Source organism: Grammomys surdaster, unplaced genomic scaffold (genome assembly GCF_004785775.1).
Source record: "Grammomys surdaster isolate TR1022 unplaced genomic scaffold, NIH_TR_1.0 125881, whole genome shotgun sequence".
NCBI classification, from domain to species: domain Eukaryota; kingdom Metazoa; phylum Chordata; class Mammalia; order Rodentia; family Muridae; genus Grammomys; species Grammomys surdaster.
The window spans coordinates 832,950-860,152 of NW_021620706.1; the positions used below are offsets into that span (position 1 = coordinate 832,950).

Genomic DNA, 27,203 nt, shown 5'->3' on the forward strand with positions numbered 1-27,203 from the left:
GGCCCCATCTGTTGCTGATATGTGCAGGTCCTGGGCATGCTCCTTTAGGCTCCACAAGTTCAGATGTATGTTGGTTCTGATGTATTCAGAAGATATTTTCATGGGGGAAACAAACTATTATTAAAGGGACTGTCTCATACCCAGCAGTAGATATGAGTTCATTGGCATCTTTGAATGTTCCCCTTCTTATAATGCAATGTTAAGACTGACTTCCTTCCTTCCTTCCTTCCTCCCTCCCTCCCTCCCTCCCTCCCTCCCTTCCTTCTTCTCTCCCTCCTTGCCTCTCTCCCTCACTCCCTCACTCCTTTCCTTTCTTTCTTTCTTCCTTCCTTCCTCCCTCCCTCCCTCCCTTGCTTCCTCCCTCCCTCCTTTCCTTCCTTTCTTCCTTCCTTCTTCCCTCCCTTGCTTCCTCCCTCCCTCCTTCCCTCCTTCCCTCCCTCCCTTGCTTGCTTCCTTCCTCCCTCCCTTCCTTCTTTCCTTCCTCCCTCCCATTTTTATTTTTGTTTTATTTTATTTACCCCATTTATCCTTTGTATATATACTATGACTTCTGGTTTTATGTTTTATTAGAATTCCTGAGCACGTGGAGGAGTGTGTCTCTCCTGTTTCTTGTATCCTGTATCTGTTTCATATGACTTTTGTGGGCTCCTTTTCTTCTGTTTGTTATATTCTCCTATGTCGATTTGTTTGTTTTTTATTTCTATTATGTTTTATTTCATTATCATCTCTTAGATGTCTACTCATTATCTAATTAGAGAAACAAAGATGGTGGATTTAGATCGGTGGGGAGGTAGGGAGAACTGAGAAGAGTAGAAAAAGGGAATAATCTAGTTTCAACAAAAGATAATAACAAATATAACATTAAAACAAAATCTGCACAGCCCACTGTGCATATGATGGAATCCCTTCTCATTGCATAATTCAGCTTAAGTGTCTACTTGATATGAATCTATAAAGAACAGCTAAGGTGGATAAAGTTTTGTGTTGAGATGATAGTGACAATTTATTCAGTTTGGAAGTGATGAGCATTTAAATGGCAGAGGTAATGTTTCAATGATCAAAAGCATTTCTGTAGCTGAAGAGATGGAACAGTGTTTATGAACACTTCCTGCTCCTGTAGAAATCTTGTGTTCAATTCCCAATACTCACATGGTGTCTCAGAAATGCCTGTAACTCCTGTTCCAGGTAATTTTTTGCATTCTTCTGACTACTGCTGGCATAGCATGTACATAGTATATATAAACACATGCACATACACACATACACACACATATGTATGAATACATAACTCCTTAAAATATTGTAACAGGGAATTGATGCAAAATTATTAGAAGGATGAGTCTAGGTGGTTTCCAAATAGAACATATACATCTTTTTTTTAGATAAAAGAGATGAAATGTCTTCTTGCTAAATTCTTTGCTAGACTAAGGACACTTTCTTTAACTGAATCAGTGAGCATTGATATAGGCAGATTATTCTGTATGGTAAATCTTAGGGGAAGGACAAAGGGGTATGTTCTCTACCATAGTCTGTAGTATTATTTTCACAAAATGAGTGTAAGAATCAGTTGTATAGAAGGAGTTAATGTTAAGGTCATGGGGAGCTTTCAAAGCACAGTACACAAGGGGACATTGGCTAAAGTTTCATTCACATCATTGTTCTATGTTGTAAAAATTTTATGTCAGTTCAAATGGAAAGAACTATTAATAGTCAATTAATGGAGATTAAAATGAATCATGTATTCTTTTTTTTCCTGTACTGGCACAACAAAATTTTCATTGATCATTTTTTGAAATGAGTAATTTTTGGTTTAGGATTTTTGACATCTTGATGGATTTCTAGAAAGCTACTAACTTATGCTGATGTGATTTCTCATTTGCCTTTTAAAGTACATGAGCCAAGATCTTTTATTTTTAAGTTCACATGCATTTTGGTTTTGGACATTTTACCTTTGGGTTGAACTATTAGTGCTTCCCACACTTACTTGACCATCTCAGTCCCCTTGGGCACTGTGAAATCAAGAAAAATGAATAAAGATGACTTAAATAAGACAGTGATTTATTTCTTTTTATTGAAACGGACTCCAGTGATACATTGTGATGCATGTGATGCCTCTGTGTCTTAATGGCTTTGTGTTTTTTTTCATGCTATTATTTCCATGTTCATCTTTCTGTTCAAGTTGGAATTTAGGGCTTTAAAAGGACAGCAGAGGAGAAAAAAAATGGACACTTCTTTCTTTGATAATACTCTCTCAAAAACCTATGCTTCCAATTTATCTTACAAGCTGTGATAGGCCAAATGGCTTACTGGAGCAGTAGGGTGGGACAGACAGATTGTAACTGAGAACCTAGCTTTCTATGAAGTAGTAGGAATTTATCACAGGAGAGATTATAGGTGTTAGCTAGGAGTATAGTACAGCTCTGCTGTAGAGATGTGTTGAAACTGATACCACAGTTTTCTAGCCACAGATAATTAGCACATCTACAGACAGATTTGGGATACCAAATTTTGATGTTTTGCTCAAAAGAGTCTGTTATATGTTAGCCTTTTCTGTTTGAAAGTGCTTGATTCCCAAATCAAATATCTCTTTAGTTTTTTTTACATAATGTGCGTAATAAAAGTAGATTGGTCAGATGTGGGCAGCAAGACAACCCAGAGGCTAGAGGATCTTGCTGCCAAACCTACTGACCTTAGTTCTTTTCTTGAGATCTACATGGTAGGAGAGAACCAACTCACATAAGTTATCTGTCCTTTATCCCTAAGCTACAGTACATGTGTACACAAACAAAAGTTTTTAAAAGTATAGGGAGAGGGAAGATGTTGAGAAATCCTTTATTGCTATTTCAAAATTCATTCTGACAAAAAGCATAGATCCAAATCTGCAAAGGGAAGAGTTCAAGGGTCAAAGTCTAGAGGAACCCAGCCAGGTTTTCTGAGTTTTTACTGGAAAGAGTTAAATAGGATACACACTTCCCTGATGTGTAGGACACCATCTATGAGACATGGTAAAAAATCAGTGGGGCCCCATCAAGTCTTTGTGTTATCAGAGAAGACAGTGCTGTGTGACTGACTTTAGATATTTAAGCTCTATACTGCCAGACAAAAAATAGCACACAGCAGTCACTGATCACACCATTTGTGTGACTCACTGATAATAACTTTGTGGTCCAAAGTTTTAGACATAAAAGAAAAAGTATCATTCTCTCCTGATGAAATGTTCCAAGTTGCTTTTCAAAAGAAGGCTGTATACCTTTTGAAGGAATATGTCTGATTATAGTGACTCAGACCTAGCAAATATGCCCATTCATGCATATATTTCCACTGTGTCAATATACAGAAATACAAATTATTTCAAAGACATTGGTTTTCATGTGGCAAAAGATAGTAATCCTTGAGAAGTAGAGATCAGATAAGGTTCTCTCCCACAGTCTTCATAGAAGAGACAAACTGTAGCTCATGAAGAACCCATGCAGAACCTGGCAGATGCTCTCGATCTTAGCTGATATTTAGGGCCAGATGGCTACCCCTGGAGGGCTATATTCATTGATTTTCTGTTGTTGTGGTAAAATTTTATAAACAAAATAACTTATGGAAAGAGTTTTATTTTGCTTAGTATAGTTCCAGAGGGTAAGAGTTCATCCTGGTATGGAGGCATGGCAGAAGGAATCAGATTCAGAGAGCTCACGCCTTGAACCATAAACCTGAAGCAGGCAGAACAAACTGGAAATGATTGAGGCTTTTTATTTCCAAAGGCCACCTGCAGTACCTCAATTCCTCCAGCAATGCTGCACCACTCAAACCTCCCAAACAGTATTCAAATGCTGGAAACCATGGAGGACTTTTCTCCTTCAAACCACCACAGTGGTGGGTTCCAGGTTCGTCTGATGCACAATGAGTTATTGCACAGGAACAGTTTGTTGTGAGAAGGCACTGCCGAGGGCTCATATAGGACCTAACAGCAGCTAGAAAGTCTGCAGCTTATTTAATGGCCCTGTAGGGCCTACTGATGCTTTTATTTTACCATAGAAAATGTTTTGGAGCTCGTTTAAACAGTGTAGACTTCTCCATCCATTTGGATTAAGTAGGTTTTATTGATGCTCTACCTGTTACATATATATATATATATATCATGTGCTATTAGCGTCTTAAATCTCCACCATAGGGTATGAATTTTAGTATAATAGTGAGAATTGGATACCTTGGGACAATAGAATGCTTGAGTCAGGGGTGCAAGCCAGTTTTTGCTGGGCAGGATTGATTATTCATTTTTAAACTTCTTCATTGTCAATTTTCTTTTCTCACGCATTAATTCTGCAGCCTGTGTGGAAAGCCTCTCAGATCCCACTCTCTGACTTCTTCTTTTGCCTCACACTTAGTTGAGGAACCAGAGTTGGCAGTTCTTGGAGACTAAAGCAGTAAAGGTTTGTAGAACAGAGTAATAGAGCAGAGTTATTTAGAGAGATTCAGAGGTCCCCTTGAGTAGCACACAAAGTAAGGATCAGCAGACCTAGGTAAAGGACAGTCTGCAAGAAGGAGAGTGGGAGGTGCTAACCACTCCCAGGGCATTTAGGAATTCTGAGTTCTCCACGCCACTTGCCAATAAACTTGAAAATTTTATGATTCATAGAATATTAGGCACTCAGAAGTTTCTTTCTTCATTAATTGGAAATAGTTAGTGTCAGACCAAATGCTATTGAAGTCCTATTTCATAAAGCTTAAGACCAGTTTCTGAAAGAATCAAACAGTTTCCAAGTATTTTGTCTAAAGGCAAAACTTGAGAATGTATGTAGGGTTTTGAAATCATACCATACCTAGTCTATGAAAATTTACAGTGACAGTCATCCAACAAAAAAATACCCAGACATTAGAAAATGTAGGAAATGATTATGTATAGAATAAATTTAGTTAGTCAAAAAATCTAAAATGGACATAGATATCAGCATGGTCGGAGAACCACATTAAAGCAGTTGTCATGGCTTTTACTTGTTTGTACAAGAGCTATGTGGAAGCATGGGAAACAGACTAATGTGAATGGATTCCCCTCAAGACAGGTGTGGATGGAATGGAAAGAGGACAGGGGAATTACTTGGACAACAACAACAAAAACAATAACAACAACAACAAGACAAAAGCTAAGAAGCCCTGTGGAGTCCAAGAAGAAATAGGGAGAAAACTTAACCAGCAAGGCAATCATCAAGTCACTGACACCTGTGATAGAGAAGGGGAAAAGGTTAATAGGACCAAAAATGAAAAATGAGGCCACTGGGGCTGGAGATGTAGCTCAGTTGGCAGAGTGTTGGCTTAGCATCCATGAACCTATGGTTTTATTATCTGGTATTTTATACATTAAATGTGGTTGTACAGATCTGTGAGCTAGTATTCTGGAAGGGAAAGCAAGATGATCAGAAATTCATGTTTAACCTTGACCACATAGTGAACTGGAGGAGTTGGAGGCTAGCTTGGGATACAAAAAGACCCAGATTTAAATAAAGCAATACCCAGTCTCGGTAAGGATCCAATATTGATAGTGTAGCAGAAGCCGGAGGCCTCTAACTGGACCAATGACCCATTACAAGGAACATTTGTAAGAAAAGCTGGGCAAAATGGTGTACTGTATACTTCAGTTTCCATGGCCAGATTTATTTTTTGTTTATTTGTGTTTTATTTATTTTCTTTTGGGGGCATTTGCCAAAGTAGAGGGTGGGTATGGAGGGATGGGAAGATAAATGGAATTAGGGTACATGGTATGAAATTCACAAAGAATCAATAAAAATTAAAATAGACTGGTATAGGTTTTGCTTTTCATTTTTTATTGCTGATTGTTTCTTATTTGTATATATCCCATTATGATAATGCATCTTCCCCCATTACCTTCTCTTCCAACACTCTTTGATGTCTTTCTTATACCCAACCAGTTCTGCTCCCACTTACTGTGTGTATGTGTACATGCAAAACCATGTAAATCTTTTCAACATCAAATATAATCAAACAGGAAAGGTGGCTCAATGACTAATAATGTTTATTGTGAAAGCAATAGGACCTCTTTTTAAATCCCCAGTGCACGCATAAAAACCATGCATGAGCACACATGTTGCTAATATTAGTTGGAGAAGTGGGCAGTTTTTAAAAGGACACTAATGGATACTCCAAGATACAGATTCCTCCTTGATGTGGTAGGATGTTCTGGTGATGCAGGCTTTAAGGATCACCCACATCTTCTAAGTAACCTATCCTAATGTTCCTGAAGTAAGCCCAATAAACCCATTGGCGCGCGCACACACACACACACACACACGCAAACGTACATACTTGCATAGGGCTAAGGGAATCTATTCTGTCTACTTACTGAAAAATGTCTCAATAAATGTCAATAAAGAAGCCAAAATACCATTACTTAATTAACAGAGCAAAGTGGAAAGTATATGTATGCATTTGTGTCATTTAAAGTTATTTGATACAGTAAAGTATCAATTTCTAATTAGGACTGGTCTTAACTTTGTCCTAGAACATTTCTCCATGTTAGTGAATATCTTTTAAATCCACAATTTAAACACATTTATAACATGCTTTACTGTTATAAGCAGATCATAATTTATTTTTTCTGTTATTTTCTTGACACAAATTATAAATATTCTTTGTTCTAAAGAATATCTTTATAGAGTATTATCATTTTAAATATTAATGGTGCAAGGGAGGCAGAAGCCCTTTCGCAGAGTGACTTTCCATGCAGAGACCCTACATTTTATTTTGTGAACATGCTTGACATCCCTTTATTTTTATTACCTCTTCCCCTCCCCCCTTTGGTGGATTGCCACTTCTCTTGCTATGGCAGCCTTGTCTTTCATATTTTGTAGACTGAAATTAGAAACTTCCCCTCTAGAACATCAAAGAGTTGATGAGAGTGCTGTGTTGGGTTTCCATTAGGACTTGTTGATTTTGGAACACTACAGTTCTGCTGCCTCAGCAAGTGAGCAGCTGATTACATCTTGGCAGAAAAGTGAGGCCAATGGGACCTCCCTCCTCTCACAGCCCTATTAATCATTACATGGCTTGAAATCTTTGGAACTACTGATAAGTAGATGACTGCTGTCTCTTTTGTCCCCTGAAACAGAATGGCACCAAAACCAAAACAAGATTCTGCTTGTCTTTCCATCTGTAATGTCTTTATACCTCCCAGAAGAATAATTTTGCTTTTTTTTTTTTGCTAAGAATTTCTTTTTATTATATGAGACAATAAGAAAATTTGAAGACAATAGGAATATATATATATATATATATATATATATATATATATATATATCACACACACACACACATACGGTCAGACCACAGGGTGTTTGGAATAGTAGATGGGTATCAAATCAAATTGCAAGGGATGATTTTATAGTAGTGAGCTATATGTTTATGTGTCTGTGCAAATGTCTGGGCATTAATGAATGATGCCTGCTATATTGGGACAGATAGAAAGCACACTCCCCAGGTGGGTATTGAGTACTTCAACTTGGAATGTTTGGTCACAGTACAATCTAGACATCTTAAAATATTCTTCTATAGGCTGAAGAAGCAGGGATATCAAAGATCCAAGGACTATGACTGACATGAACATGTATATGTGAGATGAATAAACAAAAGTGAAGAATCCATCAAGACTAGCCACAGTGTGAATACAGTCTTACAGGGGAAAATTTGGCATTGTTGACAGGGTTGGGGTGGGAGTATGGTGGGAGTTGTGGTGGTGCCGTTATAAGCTTTCTGTGAAGATAGACAGTGTGTTGGTATTTTTGCTACAAATAAATTAAAATCATGCAAGCAGATGGGTTACATGATAGTGCATTACAATGACTTACTGAATTAGGGAAGATTGAAAAGCCCTTTATTGGGGCCTAGCTGAGTGGGAATTTATTAAAGATAGTGAATAGAAAGCAAAGATGTGGAGTACTAAGATGACTTAGTGATATGAAATAAACATGAAAACCTTAGTTTGGTCTTCCAGAATATACATTCTAAAAATCGGACAAACACACACAAGCACCCTCACACAAAAAACGTACATAGAAGGACATTCCTCTATAATCCCCACACAGCTCTGGAGCAGAAGGATTCCTAGGACTTGCTGACTAGCACATCTAGCCAAATCTGCAAGCTCCAGGTTTAATGAGAAACCCAGCCTCAAAAACTAAGGTGGTGAGTGATTGTGGAAGACACATGACCTTGATATTTAGACCTCCACATGTGTGTGTACATACATATGTGTGAACACTTGTACACATGTGTGCATTCACAAATATATACATATTAAAAAGAAAGAAAAAGGAAAAAAAAGAAGTGAAGGAGAGACAGTGAGGGAGAGGGAAAGGGAGAGGCTTAAATGCTAGAGAAACCAAACCAAGCCAGGTTCAGTATACAGGAGTGCTCAATATTAATAAACAGTATGAGTTATCTTCAAGATCCATAAGAACAATAGGGATACTTTATGATTTTCTGTTGTTTTATTTTGGAAGAGTCTAGTTGTCCAAATTTCCAGCTCCTTGGTTCACTAATATCCCATCTTAGAGTGCATTCTGCATGGTCATCCTCCAGTTAATAAATCATGAAAGAGAAAAGTCAATTTTGATCACCCTAACTTTTATTCTAAAACAAACTATTTGCAATCTCATGTTTTTCTTTTTACTGATCAGTCCTATGGTTGGTGCACAATGAGTCAATCTGTAGTTTATTGGTTTTTTGAACCCGACAATCAAGATATTTGTTCAATTCACTTATCTTTTAAAATTCTAAGCTTAACCCTGGTCTTGCCTTTGGTTCTGCCACTCCGTTTTGTCCCAGCTTTCTTACACATTGACTAGCATTGGTTCACCTTTAGCATACTGATCTACATGTACCTTATTCTGAATTCCAATGGCTCTTGCCTTTGTGTTCCAACCTTTCATCAATCAGTGTTGGATAACGTGCTCTTCCCCCTTATAAACTCTTCATATCCATGTATAAGTATTTTTCTATGAAGTATTATTTTTAATTCCTAAGGGGAAAAACAGCTACTATAATATCTTAGCATATATTATTAGTGCTTTGTTCCTTAACTGGCTTAAAGAATAAAAGAAATAATCAGTGGTGTTAACTTCTTTGGTAATATTGCTTTGATCTTCTTTCCTTAAATGTAAACAATACTATAAAAAGGTCACATTTTTGTTGTTCTGGAATTTCTTCTTGGTACTATGAATGTATGACGTCCATATGGTTTCATCTGAAATAGTAAGAGAACACTTACCCTGTGCTGAAACACATTGTTATCTTAATGGTTACTAACACAATAGAATCCTTTCTAGGTCTATTACAAAATAGCTGCATACCACTGAAGTTCATGTGTTAAAGTCCTAATTCCCAGTGTGTAGCATTAGGAGATAAAACCTTTGGAAGATAGAGGTATTTAAGCTCATTAGGGAGGGACTCTTATAATGGTATTAGTGCCCTTATGAAAAAAGACAGTGGAGGACTTGCTCTCATTCTCTTTCCACAGAGATATAATGAGACGGTATTAATCTACAAGCTAGCCAAAGGATCTTTATCAGGGACAAAACTATACAGAAATGTGGCCCAGAACTATTAGCTTGTAAAATTGTGATAAAGAAGTATTTGCAGCTTAAATCACTCAGTCTATGATCTATCTATCTCTCTATCTCTCTATCTCTCTATCTCTCTATCTCTCTATCTCTCTATCTCTCTATCTATCTATCTATCTATCTATCTATCTATCTATCTATCTATCTATCTAGTACATGGGTACCTGCCACACTGGAAAATTAAGTCTCTACAGGGCTAGGTGTATGTATGTATGTATTTATGTATGTACGTATGTATGTATTTTACTTTACATCCCAAGTGCCCAATCGCTGTTCCCACTCCAGGTCACTCCCTCCCACAATTCCTTTCCAAACTACCTCTCCTTCTCCTTTGAAAGGGTAGAAGGCCCCCTGGGTATCTCCTATCCTGGCAAATAAAGTCTCTGTGGTGGCTTAGGGGTATACTCTCTCACTGAGGTTAAAGAAGACAGCCCAGCTAGAAGAACATATCACACACACAGGCAACAGCTTTTGGAATAGCCTCAGGGGCCGTATCTTAATCAGAGAAATTAATGTCTACATCAGATTCAGTCATCATGATCTGATCTTTCTTATTAAGAACTCTATGGTTAATAGATTTGGGTTTGGCTCAGTGGCAGAGCAGTTGCTATCCAGTTTGAGGCTCTGTGTACAGTTCCTAGTATCCAGTACTGTGTGTGTGTGTGTGTGTGTGTGTATGTGTGTGTGTGTTCCTTTGTATAAATTATATGTATGAATTTCAGCCTTTTAAAAAGAGAATGAGCTTTCTTAAATTCAGTCTATTGATTGTCTATTGAGTGGTATGTACTTTGTAAGTCAAAGAGCCATGTACAAACTCTAGCAAAGTCAGACTAGAGATATAAGTGACAGAAACCAGCTTGATTAGTTGCGTAGAGACATGACAGATGGGACATTTTAAGATGTATGAACTATTTTATTTAGGATAACTATTTGTCGAAAAGAAATGAGTTGAATTTCCCAGGTGATGTCTTGAAAGGGTCCATTCATTTCCAGTTGATGCGTTTTGTGATATTTTACAAATTTATCACCTTTTCATCTGCCTTGTCTTCCATAGAATAAAAATGTAATGTAAATTTACCCTAACATGTCTAGCCCAAAGTTCATGAGTTATGCACAGTTCTATGCATACGAAAACATTATATCCATTGTTCTACACATGTAATGGATGTTGAAATGTGTATTTGAATTTGATACTGACATATTAATTTGTGAAGAGCATATTGCCATTTTTAGGCAATCTGCCTTAGCAATTGCAGGTCAGAGAGATATAATAAATTCAGGAACCCATGACCAATTTGATTTCATCTGAAATACATCTTTCTGTTTCATTCTATCTTATTTAAAGTTTCCTTTTTGCCTGTTCCCTTTGCATTTTTGCATATTCCTATACTTTTAAAACTAGTTCCCTTGCAAGTAAGTATTAACAGTTCAGAACCAACAATTTAGGAACAGGAACACACATTGTATGAGTAGCAACTAAAACCTACTCATACAACTAAAATACAATATGGTATAAGTTCTTACTGCCCCTAAGGTAATTTTTATATATTGTCACAATAAACCAACGCTATCAGTTTAGTACTATGACTGATCACTATTTAACAGTGGAAGAATGACAGGGAAGGTTAAACTATCCAGAAAAAATAGAAGAGCAAAAAATCTGAGATCAAATGTGACATAAAACACTAAACACTGTTTAGGAAATGCATTAGCACAATGTCATAAGATTTAGAATATTTATAATATTCTTTCATCATATATTGTTTATTAAAAATAGTGATTAGTCACTTTTCATAAAAGGAGTATTGTTCTTAGTATGAAAATGGTAGGAAAAATTCAAGAAAAAAGGGAACAATTTCCCTTTATTATCATTACCTGGAGAAGTGGTCCAACCTAAGGCATTGTTCCCAGAGTTCATTCAGAAAATAACTATGAACACATGAGAGTCTTTGTCCAGAGCTTATGACCAGGCTCACCAAGGCTTTCAGACTCCAAACTTGCTTGTATCTCTCTTTGTGGACCGTGTGGGGAACAAACGAAGCTCATTCTTCCCTCTTTTTCTCATAAAGCAAGAGACTGGCCGTGACACCTTAGTTTTTTCCTAAAGTCTCCAAATGGCTTATAAACACTATGAAGGTTATTTAAACTCTCCCTATACTATGAATAATGACAGACATGAGAAACAGAGGGGTAATGGGTTGACACTGAACCTTGTAAGCAAGTATATGCTCAGCAAATAAGTACCATGAAGTTCAGTTCTATGTTAACAGACTTTGCTAGTTTGCTCTTCTGTTAATTGAGAGAATTTGCTTAAGTAAAAATAATGCTAGTAGAAAGAAGAGTACTCAGGTACAGGTAGAAGAAAATACACTTATATCAAGATTAAGTATATATGACTAATTAGGAAAGAAGTAAAAGCAAGATACTTTTAATCATTTGTTTCCTTTTGCCTCATACAAGGAAATGACCTATAGAAACCTTGCTGTTTGCCATCAATAAAAAAATTTAAGCATAATCTGAGGAAGATAGAATTTAATTCATCAACTTGACCATGTACAACCCAAATATATTATTTTTATAATAATATATTATATTATTATAGTATTATTTTTATAGTTATATTATTATAGTATTATTTTTATAGTTACTATATAGCATAGTATTATTTTTATAGTTCAGAATTACAAGGAATAACTAGTGTTGAATAGAAAAGTTTATAATTCAAAGGTAAAGGGTAAAGAAAACTTAATGGTATTTTATATTTAGTTAATCAATATGGTCATATAAATATTGGCTCATGTTTAGAAAGAAGACTGCCTGGCCAAATGGCTTCCTGCAACTGGAATTTGAACTCCTAAATGATTCTAAAGGTCCAACATTTTATGACCAGTGATTAGTGCTTCTATCCAGGAAGAGTAGGCATGTGACTGTAGTCAACATGTCTGCTCTCCACACTCTCTAGGATAAGGCACAAAACTTGCAGTGTGTGTGTGTAGTAGAAGTCCAAATGGGTCTGTGTGATGTTCACAGAAGCCAGTGAAAATACATGATTCTTCAGATTTTATGTAGAGTGGCTTTAAATCATATTAAATCATTTCCCAACCACCCACCACCAAATCATGCCATGAAATATACCCAAACTCTATTTTTTATGCCTCCACGTGCACCAGTACATTCTCACAATTCCTCTGTAACTGACTGGAAAATCCAAAGCCAGAGTCTTTGATGAGAGAAAAGTCTCCCTCTATTAGCAGTAACTTGATGTCTGAAAGGGTTAATGGGCTTCTTGAAGAGCTCAATTTATCCAGAGAGGGAACCCTGTGACCCTGTTGAGGACCAGGCTTTGGTCATTTATTAGGAAGTATGTAATTTAGATCTCCTCCTTCTTATTCTTCCAGCTGCTTACTTATCAATGATATTGACTTTGGATTTTAAAAAGTCTTGCTTTGGAAAATTGTTCTGAGCAGCTCTTAACCACTCACGTCATGTATTCTTATTTTATATCACCTTTCATCTGGGATATTATTAAGTCAAATCCTGGGTAACCATTCTCCACAATCCAATTTATTTTTACCCAAGATCCATTGAATTCAACTCAATGCCTTCTCGTAAAAGGTTAACCCAATATTTCATGCTGTTATGCTTTATGTTTGTGTTATGTGAAGGAAAAGTAACCATGATAAGCAGCCAATAAATTACATTCAGAATGTTTATTTCCAAAAGTTACATTACTATGCCAGCATAGATAAATGTAATCATTTATCACAATATGGATTGTGGATGTAAAAGGTAAAATAAATACAGCCATATTTCTTGTATGATTCCTACTTTGTTTGCTTTAAATGTTGGCCAGAATACCTTTGAACTTGTTCTTTTATTTATTGGCTTGTATTACCATACAGTCCTGTAGTGATTCAGGTCTGAAAAGGTAAGCAACAATATAGAATCTATAGTGAGAAATTATCTTTAATTTTTCCTGTAAAATAAGATTCTCGAATTTTCTAAAGGTGACATCAGTAAATCAGCTGTTTCGGTATTTTTTTTTATTCCAAAGAATAATCATTTAGAATGAGAGTTTTAGTGTGAATGTTTTATTTGAAGGGCACAGACAACTAGCTTGATAGAATGTAGAAACATCATGTCTCCCATTTGTGAGAATTACTAAAAATAATTTTACCATATCTATGAAAGTAAGGCAAGTCTCAAAGTTGTTATTAAAGTGAATACACTGTACAGTTAAATGCATTGAATGCATCATTTTAATTTTTAACAACAAATTTATCAAAATATAATTTTCATAGCATACTACTCACCATATAAAGGAAAACATTCAGCTTTTCAAATGTATTCATAGAGTTATTTTAACAATACAGAGTCAAGCTTCACCACATCACAAAGAAAACACATACTTTGGTTGTTACTCTCCACTTTTTGAAAACATCATGGTTCGGTCTTATTTTTGATCCAGCCTGACAGGATACAGTTCTTAGTGTCCCCCTTGAATTCCATGAGTAGACTTTATTTTGAACTGTGGTGCATTCTTGTCTTTGCTGTTCGTGTACTGTTGATATTTGTTTTAGTACTACTTGGGAATCCAACCCAGAGCTTCTCTCCTCTACATGTCATCTGGGCAGATAGCACTGTGGTGGAAGTATGGGAAGGGAGAAAACATAAGATGAGGCAGGGACTGAGAATTTTAAGAGAGGGTGGTTTTGAACTCCCCAACCAGACACTACTGCTTAAATGTCCGATCACCCCTTTAACATTACCTCACTAGAGACTAGGATTCCAACATGTAAATGTTTGGAGACACTCTCAGCCACATCATAACCATAACACATAGCATATATATGTATGCATGTATGTATGATATATATATATATATATATATATATATATATATATATAAAATTTGAAAATAAAATTTTAGTGTAACAATTTGGTATACTAATCCTGTGCTGTCAGGAAGATAGGAGACTCATACTTTTGTTTAGTGCCTAGAAAGATGATTTAGGAAAGTCTATTTCCCCTATAGTCTGAAACTCTGACATCTTTATATAGTATAGCCCTGAACATGGGCTGGGGTGTTTTGTGATAACAGCATTTCTGGTTTGTTTGTTTCTTTGGTTTTATATAACTTTCATTAGAAGTGTTCTTCGAGATTTCATAGATGTGTGAAATGCATTCGGTTCACTCTTAAAGGCACTCTTTCTTATCTCCTCTCCAGTCCTGTTCCCTGAACCCCAGCTCCATGCAAGTCCTTTTCTTAGATCCACATCTTTGGTTTTGCCCTGGTTTATGAAGCACAGCATCTTCTGTGTGACCTGGGGTTTGTAGAGTAGTTTCAGTCGAGCTCTTGTACTCACCCCTTTCCACCTCTCTCTCTGAATCTTTGTTCATGTTGCTAGCACACTTAGTGGCTGCTTTGTATAGCGCACCGAAGGATGAGAGTTGCCCTGTGGCATGCTTCAGTTGATCCTGGACCCATTTGTAAAGGTTGCTTTTGAGGCGAGTCTTTGAGGGCTTTGCTTAAGAGCTTGTTTTACTTCTTCCTCTTGTTTTCTCTGGTGAACTCTCTGCCAGGTTACTCCCCTCACCCACACCCCCAAGGAAGACTTCAGCCTCTTGTAAACTGTTTGCTGTCAAAGTCTTAATTTCCCATAAGAAGACTCCTAGAATTGAAGCTCCCCACACAGAGGTCCAAGTAAATTCAATTCATTTGGGGATAGTTGTCTATTCACACCGCTGCCTCTTTTGGGAAAATCTCTGTACCACAGCTTCAGAGCTTGGGATAATGACAGTGACTACTTCTCCAAAAGTGACATGCTGATTTTCTGGCCAGGGCACTGGATGTGGGCAGTCATCCTTGGGTTTCTCCGTGGCTTGCTGCTGCTGATCAGCGCTAAGCAGACTGGTAGTATCGGTTTTTGGTGTGACCGTTTGTTGTTCCTATCTCATTGCCATCACAGTAGAGCCTCTAATCAGCCAATGAGGGCTGTTGTGGGTACAAGAAACTCTTGGCCATTAAGCTAGATTTTCTTCAGTTCACTCTCTACATAATTGGGGGTAGGGCTCTGAGACATTCTGACAGAATGTTATTCACTGACAAGCACTAGAGATGCCACAGCTTTCAGTTGGAAATTGAGCAGAAGAAGCCTTAATTTCTGGGTTACACTTTCCTAGGGGTGGGTTATTGTGGCATGGATCTGGGAAGGGTTAGACAGTGGTGGCTGGTATTTCAGATTCTATGGATCACCAGTATTCTTTTTGAATTGCAGCAAAGTGTCTTTAATCAATGTGCCCCCCTCCTCCTCTTCCTTCTCAAGACAAGTTCCTGAGAAATTAAAGATTGTTCTCATCAGCTGTTTTGCTCGAGTTGGTCTATATGAGTCCTAAAGTGATCTCCTAGTGTTTACCTTTTCCAGTATAGTCAAGAGATCACATTGATTTTTTTTTAATTTTGGGGGAGTTGATATTATTTTTTAATTACATTCAGTATTTTCTCTCTGTCTCTCTGTCTCTCTATCTCTCTGTCTATCTGTGTGTGTGTGTGTGTGTGTGTGTGTACACGTGTGTGTGTGTGCTTGTTTGTACACTGTGCCAGGGTGCATGTATAGAACACGGAGTTGTTTTTTCACTCTACCACTGGGTCCTGGAGATTGACCTCAGGTTGTCAGGGTTCCTACCCAATATAAATTCTTTAATGCACTATTCAGATGCCATTTAGTATTTGATTTTTATGTGGTTAAAGCAAGTTTCTACGTTAAGACATAGAAAGACTTTATCTGTGGATACATTTAAATTATATCCTACAAGAGGCCTGAATCACATCTCGGGATCCTCTACATTGTAAATAGGGTACTTACTCAGCTTTAGTTTGTTTGTTCCTCCAAAATAAGCATGTAGTGGTAGATGTTTGTTATTTAAATTATACAGTCCATGCGAAAAGATTTTAAACTCTAAAACCTTAAGGTGGATGACATTATTATCACTTTATATCAAGTGCTGCATAAAAGGTATTTGATTTCATCCTTGTATTCAACTTGCAAAATTCATCTTAGGCAATGTTTGTATTTTCCACCATTTGAAGTCCTTTGTATCATCTTGTAATAGATATTCTTACAAATCAGTTATAATCCAGGAGATGATTGCTGTAGATAGACATTAGGAATTGTGCAGTGCAAAGGAGAAAGGAAGGGCATTGTTAGTACCTATTTAGTAGGTAAGTATTTGTCTATTCTTTTGTCTTGGTGTTATAGAGAGTTTTATAGAATTCCAATAAGGTTTCATTTTCATTTGAGAAAAGATGAGCTTAGTAGGTCGTTTTTTGAAGGATTTATAAAATCTAAGCTTATACAAAGATCTTGGAGTTGTGAGGTGCACTGGAACCTCGATTCTAAAGACTCCTGTCAGAATCATTTCCAGCCATGGTATGCGTAAACCATGTAGGGGAATTTCAGTTGCAGATGACCTCAGGAGTTCATATTTACTCTACATTATTTTGGAAGTGTGTGTGCTGAGTTTATGTAATATATTATGTCATGTATTTCATTTATGTCTTATTGTGTTCTTCTAGACTAGGTAAAAAATGATAAGTAGTTCATTGAGAGTTCATTGAGATATAAACATGAGCGGCCTCCTTGACATTGCATATCAGACACTCAAAGACTAAAATGAAAGTCCTCAGTTCTCCATTCTCCAGTGCTGTCAGTTTATGAGGGAAGAAAAGATCCACAAGCAGTGGTTGGTTGGGATTCCTATCCTGTTAGACGTATTTTTGAGGTCTAGAACAAAAGGGCAGATCTAATTATGAAAGACTTTCTAGAGAATAACTTTGAGACATGTGTTCTTGTGGATGACTTAGGTAAAGGGTGATTTCTAGCTCCATTTTGGTTGAGAGTGTTTTATTAATATCTGGATTAAAAACCTTTAATTTTAACAATATCAACTTTTCATTTCTTACTAACTCAAAAGAAATCACCTCTCATTTTCTTAAAGACTGAAACTGTCTGTGGCTTTTCTGTTTTTCTGATTGATTTTATTTTTATGTGTATGTGCTGGACATGTGTATGTGCATATGTATGTTTGTGTGTTTGTTATGCATGCAGATGTGTGTACATGCATGGCATTCCAAAATTGATGCCAGGTGGTTTTTTTTTTTTTAAAAATCTCTCTTCATGTTTATTGAAGCAATATGCCCTGCTAAATCTGAAACTCACCAATTCTAGGAAATCTTACTAGCTAGTCTTCCTAGGGAATCCCAGTCTTGGTTTGTGGAAGGCTAGATTCTCTGGCAGTCACCACCCTTGCCTGGCTTTCTCCCTGCATCCTGGCAAGCTGGATGTGGATCCTTATGCATGCACGGCAGGTGCTCTATACATTGGCCAACTCCATAGCCTTTTTTTTCTAAATTTTTTCTTTTTTCCCTTGCTATTACGTACTACTTTTCACCATGTCAAAACTATTCAAGGATATTCACAGAAATGTTGACTGAAGCATTTGTCAGTGGAGATTTTCCTCTCTGGTGAAATTAAAGCTTTTTGCTTATTATTGGGCACATTGGCTTATGATTTTATTATGCTTTCTTTTATTTTTCAGATTATACTATAATTGTACCATTTTTTCCCTTCCCTGTTTCCCCTCCAAAGCCCTCCTGTCTATCCTTACAAGCTCTTTTAAATTCATGTCTACTTCTTTGTCATTTTTACATGTATATATTTATATGTATATACATATACTCTTAAATATAATCATCCCAGACTGTATAATGTTAGTTGTTTATCTATCTTTGTGGCTAACCTTTTAGTATTGTATAATCAGTTGGTATGCTCATCCTTGTGAAAGACAATTTCTCCCACTCTCAGCATTCCTTAGTTGTGTATAGTTCTTTGTGTAAGGTTGGAACCTAGTGGTTTTCCCTGTCCATTGTGGCTTGTCTATTGTTGTAGTAGTTGTTCAGCTCATGCTCAGGCCCTCAGGTTGGTGAGACGATGTAGGTGTAGCTTTGTCACTACTAGTAGAAACAATATCACAGCACACACCCTGATACTTTGGATTTCAGTCTTTCCACAATGTCTACAATATGTAGAATGTTGCTTGTGCCTTAGGTGTAAAAGTTGTTTTGTTGAAGTATCCATTAGACAAGAATTTTTGATAATTACTAGAAGGGATATTAGAAGTTACTATATTCACATTTTATTCAATATATAATCATTTTACAGTAATGGCATTTTGTTTTCTTATTTGCTTATGTTTGCTAATTACAATTTTGGTTCTTCTTAGCTTTCCCCCCTGAATTCTTGTATTATATTTCTATAAAGGTCCTGTGTTAAGTCTAAGATTTCTTTCATACTTTTTTTTGTAATATCATATATGAACTTTGGATCACTTTCTAATTTGTTTAGATTACATCTATGCTTTTTTTTCCCTCTTTTTGTCTCTCTTAGCTAAGTCTCTCCTTAGGGAAATTGAGTGATCTAAAATGAAATTTTGATTTCTTTTAATGCCAACATGATTACTTATTTCCATTTGTATATTATTTATCTTGTATCCAGAGTATCCTGGCTTTAAATCCTCGAGTACAAAGTCATGCATCTCTGCGTTCCACCGTGGCCAAGAAATTAGACAAGAAACATTGGAAAAGAAACACTGATAAGAACTGCTTTGTGAGTATTACTGACACACAATTTCCTGCTGAAAACGATCCTCCATAGTGAAGGCAATGCCGTTTGTATCTTAGAAGTGTAATTAAATATGCACAAGGTGCTGCTGTGTTTTTGAAATAATTTAAGCATTTTATATCTGGAAACAATCTCATAACACTGTTTAATTTTGATGCTTTGCAAATCTTCTGTAAAACTTAAAATTTTATAAGTTCGTTACCAGTATTTCCTTTTCTAAATTCTTTTAAATTTAGTTTAAAATTGTTATGTACAATGATAGCACGCTGAAAGATTTTTCATATCACAACTTCCAGTGCCACCGAGGAAGGACAGACACATGGCTACCTGAGAGTTGAGTATAAACCTTCTGCACCCAGGTAAGGTGCAGAAGCAGAGCAGTTTCTCTGAGGTTCTTTGTGGCTGATTTTTAGGTTTTTAATGTGTTTTTATTTGCTTGTTGAGAACAGAGACTCACTGTGTAATTCACATGATCTCATACCCATGTGGTTTCTTCTATCCTGACCGCCTGAGTTCTAAAGTTGCTCCTTAACCCACAATGCCCAGCTTAGAATCTTTCTTATTTGGGTCTATGCCTTGGTCACAGACTCCAGTACAAGTCTATGGAAGGACACCAGAGTAGCCCACACTGGATCTCTGGACTACAAATATTTAAAATTGAAAATAATTCCTTTTTATTGGAATAATCCCCAAATCATTTTTTTCAGAATAATGAATGAGGCTGTGGCATGAGCTTGCTTGGTGTATGTTCTCCGGATGCTCTTTACATACTGTTGTTAGATGACTTCATTTTTTTCCTTTTTTCTTCCTCCTTCCCTTTGGAAGGATGGAATGTGATGACAAGCATCCTGCAAAGGGATTTGACAACAACGAGGTAGACATGATATAGCATGATCTCCCAGTCAGCTGGAGCCTTTGATTTGGCATTGTGTTTTCCTTGGTACACTTTTGTGAACTCTATTGTCTGCTACGGCATTTCCTGTCAGGTTTTTGGAAGGATTCCAGGGTAGCCCACACTGATCACATGATGACATATTGTGATTTTGCATAATGATGGCAACAGTTGAAGAGAATGAGCAGAAAAATATAGTTTTAAATGTATCTTGCAAACACTATCAAGGAGAAGTCTCTCATTTCAAATATGTGAATGCTATGATCCAAAGACATCAGATGCTTTCCCTAGGGCCTTTCATTCATAAATGATCTAACATTCTATGTTCCAGATTCTATTAGAAATAGAAAGTTTCCCCTATTTCAATTGTTATCATCACTACTATATTTAAATAAAATGATCATTCAAGATGCGACCTTATACATAGACTTTCTTATTTCATTTCTTCCAAAATATGTAACTGGTGAAAGTAGTGTTGAAATAAGTTTTCTCATTCAAGTATTTGTTGTTTGGAATTTGTAGAAACGCAATATTGATGTTATGTGATAGGGTTGTTATTACAAATCATCACCGATAGGGTGACTTGAACCATTCAATTTTCATCCTAGTATAGACTAGTCTGAGATCAAAGTGTTGGTACGGCAGATTGCTGCTGAGAATTTTCTGCTTGTTTAATCAATGGTGTCTACTTCCTGTGTGTGTTTTTACCTGGTCTTACTGTTCTAATGGCTTGTTTTAATCTGTTTACCTCTTTAAATATGATCTCTAAATAACTACATTTTGAAGTATTAGCAGTCAGTATTTCAACACATAAATTTTACAGAGACACAATTTAACCTATAAAAATAACTTTTAACTGTCAAATACACTCAGTCATTCATCTTATAGTAGTATGTACTATGGAAAGAATTAGGAATTAGGTAAACATTAATTATGTAGAAAGAAGATTATTTTAGGCATTATTTATGCAGTAGGGAAAAATATAGAAGAAAATCCTCCAAATTCCAACTACTGGGTCACGATTAAAAATTAAAGCAAATATATTCAGTGTTAAACTGTATGACCATTAAAATTATTTTTTATAGTTAATACTCTAGGCTAAGCAGGCACAATCTATATTATATGCAAAGCACATAAAATATCACTATATCTAATTGTGTTTGCTTGCATACAACTATACCTTTGTGTGTAGCCACAAGGAATAAAAATGTCCATACAATTATTAATGCTGATTATCTTTGTGTTCTTGACATTTTTGTGTACTCTGGGCTTTCTATAGTGAGCAAGTATAAATGAGAAAATAAAAGCTTCCAATCTATGTAAAAATAATAATAATCTCATTGTATAAGATAAGATTTGTTGCTGAAGATGCAGATCACTCTGCAAACTCCAGCGATACTCACAGATAGAGAGAGAAGAGCAAGGAATCTCACTCCTTGGGAAGTTCAAACTTATCCTCAATTCACCATTTGGATAAAGTCTCTACCTTTATATAAGTATTCTCTCTGTGCTCAGATAAAAAATTTAATATAATTGTTTCAAAGCATATGATTTGATTTTTACTCTCTGGTCTTTCTGTATACATAGTGAGACCAACAAAACTGTGCTTTTTGTCACCAGAGTAACTAGTAATAACACTGAGAGAGGCACATATTTACAATAGCCAAACACAAGAAAAGGGAGGGAAACAGGAGCTCTTTTACAGGGCATGCTAATTCGCAAAAGGATAAGTTGACTCCTACCCTGTGCTGAGATAAACAGATGCCCTTCTGCTTTTACTGGGGTTTTTCAGAGATCAAGTAAGAATTCTGCAACTTACTATATAGACTAGGCTGATCTAGAACTCATGGGGATCTGCTTGCTCCAGTCCTCAAATTGTTGGTTTTAAATCTATGACTAGCACACCCAGCAGAGATGTATTCTTAAACGTCTTCTCTACCCCTTGCCTCCAGGGGAGACATTGCAAAGCCTTCTGGATCTGGGTGAGACTGGGTATTTTCATGGTTACATCTTGGCTCTGCCTCGTTCTCCTCCATTTCTCCCCACTATGATTTCCTGAAGAACATTCACTTAGGAAGTTCATGAATCTAATCCTTGTGCAGTTTTTCTTTTAAAATTTTTAGTTATCAGATACTGAAATTGCTATTTCAGGGCCTCACCCATAGTGACTGCTATAGCTCTTCAATCCCTCTCTCCTGGAAGGCTGATTCTCCCTCTCTTCCCTCAGTCCCCCCTCCTGCCCATTCCCCATTTTCTGTGGCCGGTATGTGTCTTTCTCCCTATACAACTACATCATTAATGGGATTCTCTCTCTCTCTCTCTCTCTCTCTCTCTCTCTCTCTCTCTCTCTCTCTCTCTCTCTCTCTCTCTCTCTCTCATTTAGCAACATTTTCAGTCATATAATTCCTATGTTTATATCTCTAGGTAATCTTTGTATCTCCATCATGATAACTAAATAGCTCCCAAATGTATGTATGGTTCCTGTATGTATTAGTTCTTCTTACAGATCTAAAAGGTACCTCAAATATTGGATGGTGACAGTCAACTTATGAAATTACTCTTGCCTTCGAAATCTGTTCCCAGAATCACTCCCATTCATTGTTTCATTTAGAATAAATGTGTGTGTGTGTGTGTGTGTGTGTGTGTGTGTAATGTAGTTATCACTTCTCCTTTGGGTCTCTGTGGTAGCTTTGAGACCAGGCTCAACATTTAACCCCTTTATGGTGGAGTCCACTCCCAACAAGCTGTAGAACTGAAAGACTCCTTTAAAAGTTCTGTGGTGAGAATCTGCCAAGAATTTTCTTGCTAACTGGCAGCCACAATTTCTTTTGCTCACCTATCATCTTAGCAAAGTGTCCTAGAGGCTCCCCATGTCAAACTCGGCCTGCCCTTTGTGGCTCTTTGTGGGCTTCCTTGATAGCTTTTCTTCACAGTACTTGCAACTGATACACCTTTTTTCCTTATAGGTCTTCATTGTCTTCATTTTCCTGTAAGTCTGCACAATCCAGTAGAGCTGGAACTTTAAATTTCACTTGTCTTACATTTCTTCTTCTTACTTGTGTTCCCAGCTTCTGACATGGCACCTAGCACATAGCTTATACTTAATTCCTAGCTATTGAATGGATGCATGCATGGACAAATGAACAGAACTCACATTTCCCCAATTCAGTACATACTGTACATTTCCATTACATATATTCTTGCATGTAGTGATTTGCAGTTTTCTGTGAATCATTCAGGTTACCTTCTTTAGTTTACACATGATAATGTCTGGGCTGAAAAATGCTAAATGATTTACTTAGACTCCAATGAGTCATATATCCTTACCAGTATTTTACTTTTCATCCTTAGAAAAAGACAAATGTGTTTATAAAAACGGACATACTTTAAAATCTCAAGAAAGCCTGGGCTATGATGGTTCTCATGCTACTTCAGAAGAAAGAATTAAAGCTTTAGTTTTGGTTTACCACAGTAAGCCTCAGTCCAGTCACACCACCACTGACTAGTCATGTTGTGTGCATTTCTTTCAGATCCCAAATAGAGTTTCAGGGAAGCATTGTGCAACCCTCATTCCCTATATAACGTTCTTCCTTCTTCTTACTCGTTCACCTAATGCCTGAGCATCCATGCCTCAGGTGCTGTATCATATGCTTCTTAGAGATGAATAGTTTCTACAAAAGTTGTAGTCTATTTCTTATTTGAAAGACAGATTCTAATTTGTTTTAGTAAGTAGATTTTTTGTCTCTAAGAGAACAGGCATTGTTTTGTCCCAAGAATGACAATTTTGAAATTTTTGCCCAGGAATTTCATTGTTTGGCAGCTTACTAGTGGTCTATGACTAATTGGAAATTCTAAATTACATAGGGAATTTAACTGCAAAATGTGTTTGGACTGGGTAATGAAGCACAGAGCACTTATTCCCAGTGTCTTTTAAGCAGGTGTTCCAGACCGCTGTTTATTTTTGACATTTTGAAAATGTTGAACTGTCCTAATTATATAAATATTTTGCAGTCATTTTTCATGTACAATTTTTGAAGACCAGTAAATATTATGAATCAGAAAATTTATCCCAGGTGAAAAAAATAAAAGAAAACATGGTTAAGTACAGGGAGTCATTTGTTTTCTCAGTCGTAGTGAATTTATTCTAAAATCATGACTCACAGTAGGGACTCATTGCTTTAAAGGAGGACAAAGACGTAATACCTATTTAAAATTTGTTATTTCAGGTTCTATGTCTAAATTCTTATGTTTTAACCTCAGAATCACTTTGTGGTAAACATCATATTTTAGCTCCACTCCTAAATGAAGGGCCATGCATAGAGAGGCCCAAGAATCCTGGCTATTGTAGAACTAGATATTAAATCTGGCATGAGAGCTCGTTTAGCAGACTACTTTACACGAAGAGATAAAAATCAACCATTGACCTTTCCTTTTAGACAACAAAAATGACTACAGAATATTTAGATTTTGACATAGATTTCTTTTACTTGTATTTATGGTTCTCTTTCTATCTATTAGAATAGGGTGGGCATTCTGCCATTTATTAACTGAAATAAATATGAAAGCAGTGTGGGAAAATAGGCTGCGGTGGTGGTGTCCCGGAGGTTTTCCATCCTGGTGGGTCCCACAATCAGGAGAAAGGTCTAAGGTTCCAGAGGCTGGAAGCAGGCCCCAAAGACATGGGAAAGTCCTTGGTTCCAAAAGGGTTTATTTTCATGGTGGATGGTAGATAGATCTGGATGTACCCCCTGAAACTCAGGGCAGACCTGAGTTAAATAGGCAGGGAGAAAAGGGGAGGGTCTGGGGGAGAATGTTTAATTGGCTCCTCCCTCTGGACTTCATTAGTATGTAAATCTCTCTAGGGCCTGAGGCCTGTAGTCATACCCTCTACCTGTGCACTTTGGGAGGGGCTGTAATGGCCTATGTGACTGAACACTGTAGGTCTATGGAGACTAGACTGCGTGTCAGCTCACTGGGTTCTGGGGACGCGGCTGAATACCTGCCATTTCTCCGTTAGAGTCTCGGGGTTCCAGGCCCATGCACAGCCAATAACCAAGATACCCTTACACAGTCCCACAAGCAGCATAGGCCACACCAAGAAACTAATGCTCTGAAGAAGACAGACATTAAAAATACTTAAGAGTAATATTTCAAAGAAAGATCAATATATGGATTTTAATTATCAATCAAATTTGCTTTCAGCTGAATGATTCTAGGATTTAGTGTAGGAGATAGATTTAATGAGAAATATAGGAGGTGAGATTGTTGGAACTTTTTTAGAAAGTTAGACAATAAATAATGAAGAACGGGGTAAAGGGGTTTCTGGAAGACTGCAAATGTGAAAATAACTAGAAATTAGAAAACATGATGTGGTGGGTAGGGGCATAAATTGGTTGGTAAAATGATTGCTTTGGCAACACAAGTATCTGTGGTCTACCTGCAGAACAAACTTATACAAGCCAAACCTGATAGAGCATCCTTGTAATCCCAAAGCTGGTGAGGAAGAGACAGATAATCCTTGGGTTTAATGGCCAACTAGCCTAGCTTAACTGGCAGTTTCCAGATCATTGAGAGACAGAGTCTCAAAAGCAAGCAGGCAGAGAGCCCTTAAATGTTGATACCTGACCTTTCCCTCTGACCTTCACATTCATGTGTATACACAAAAGAACATATGTGGACAAATAGATGACTTAGGAGTTGAATTTGTTTGTGCATTAACTTTTCATACGGTAAAGTGATACAAAATATTGAATTTAGGATATGCTATTTTGAAGATAAGAGCTGGTGATGAAGAGGTATAGATAATTATAACCCTATGGGTAGAGTTTTCTAGGAGCAGTGTTTAAAGTGGGGAGCACAGCAGGGTTGATCTTGAGATTACGGTAAGATTTAGCATGATGCAAGTTGGGCACTGACTTCAAATAGACAACATAAAGGGCTGGCCAAAGACCCAGTAATCAAGATAAATTATCATAAAAGTAAATGAGAAAAACTTAAGCGGGGACATACCCGTTCCCTTTGCTTTAGATCTTATGGGGCTTTGTGTGGCACTGAACCTGCTGCCCATAGATAAGCAGAGGCAGAGGTGAGAAACTGGCTAAAAACAAATGTGGTAGAAGGCAGACAGTTCCTGCAAGGGGAGATGGATACCATTTGTTTCCCCTTTAATGTAATGGGTGGTTTCATGTTCTCTCAGTGAGCTTCACTGGTAATCTTTTAGAATCATGCTTAAGATTTGCCTTGCCTTCTGGCCCTGCTATTTCCCTCCCTTCACAGGTTTACCTGGTCACTATGAGATGATACTTAATTTGGTTTTTAAAGTTCTAACAAATGCGTTCATTTTTGTTTAGCTAGCTAACAGTGTGGCACTGTTAGACTTTATATAATATGTGAGTATCAGTGCTGGGCTGACCCAGATCCCAATACATATTTCTAAGTTGAAATTTAACAATTGCATGAGCTTTGCACCACATTGTTCTTGAGAAAATAACTTATCTTCACCTCTCCTCATACCTCCACATGCCCAAGCAGTTCTCAAAGCATTCATCTATTATTGCCAATGACTTTCATATTTAAAAGGCTTAATTTAAGCTTAGGTTCCTGAAATTGAAAAAAAAACATAACCAAGATTCTTTATAACTTGTAAGATTTTCTTTGGCAGGTAGACAATGCAGTGTTAGTGTAGAGAACACTGATACAACTAGATACTCAGGGATGCAGGAAATGTGACTATTTTTATTTTCCTCTATTGGAACTTAATTTCTACCCTAGCAGTCGACATTGTCTCTGATACTTCATAGGACTCTTTTCTTTCTGTTTTGTACTTCTACTCTATTTTTCTGGGTTGATAAATGAACTAGAGGGATGCCATCTCATTGGTTGTAATTTTGATACATGAGGTGGGTACAGGCAAGTTTTGTTCATTTTGGTGTGTGTGTGTGTGTGTGTGTGTGTGTGTGTGAGAGAGAGAGAGAGAGAGAGAGAGAGAGAGAGAGAGAGAGAGAGAGAGAG

At 36.9% G+C, this 27,203-nt stretch overlaps 1 protein-coding gene across 1 annotated transcript in view; it reads left to right on the top strand.

Moving 5' to 3' along the window:
• Positions 1-27,203, top strand: part of Dpyd (dihydropyrimidine dehydrogenase) — an 872,190-nt gene that overhangs the window by 17,264 nt on the left and 827,723 nt on the right. The window contains exon 2 of the mRNA XM_028752184.1: positions 19,175-19,285. Within this exon, the coding sequence (XP_028608017.1) occupies positions 19,175-19,285 (111 nt within the window). The remainder of the gene's footprint in view (positions 1-19,174; positions 19,286-27,203) is intronic.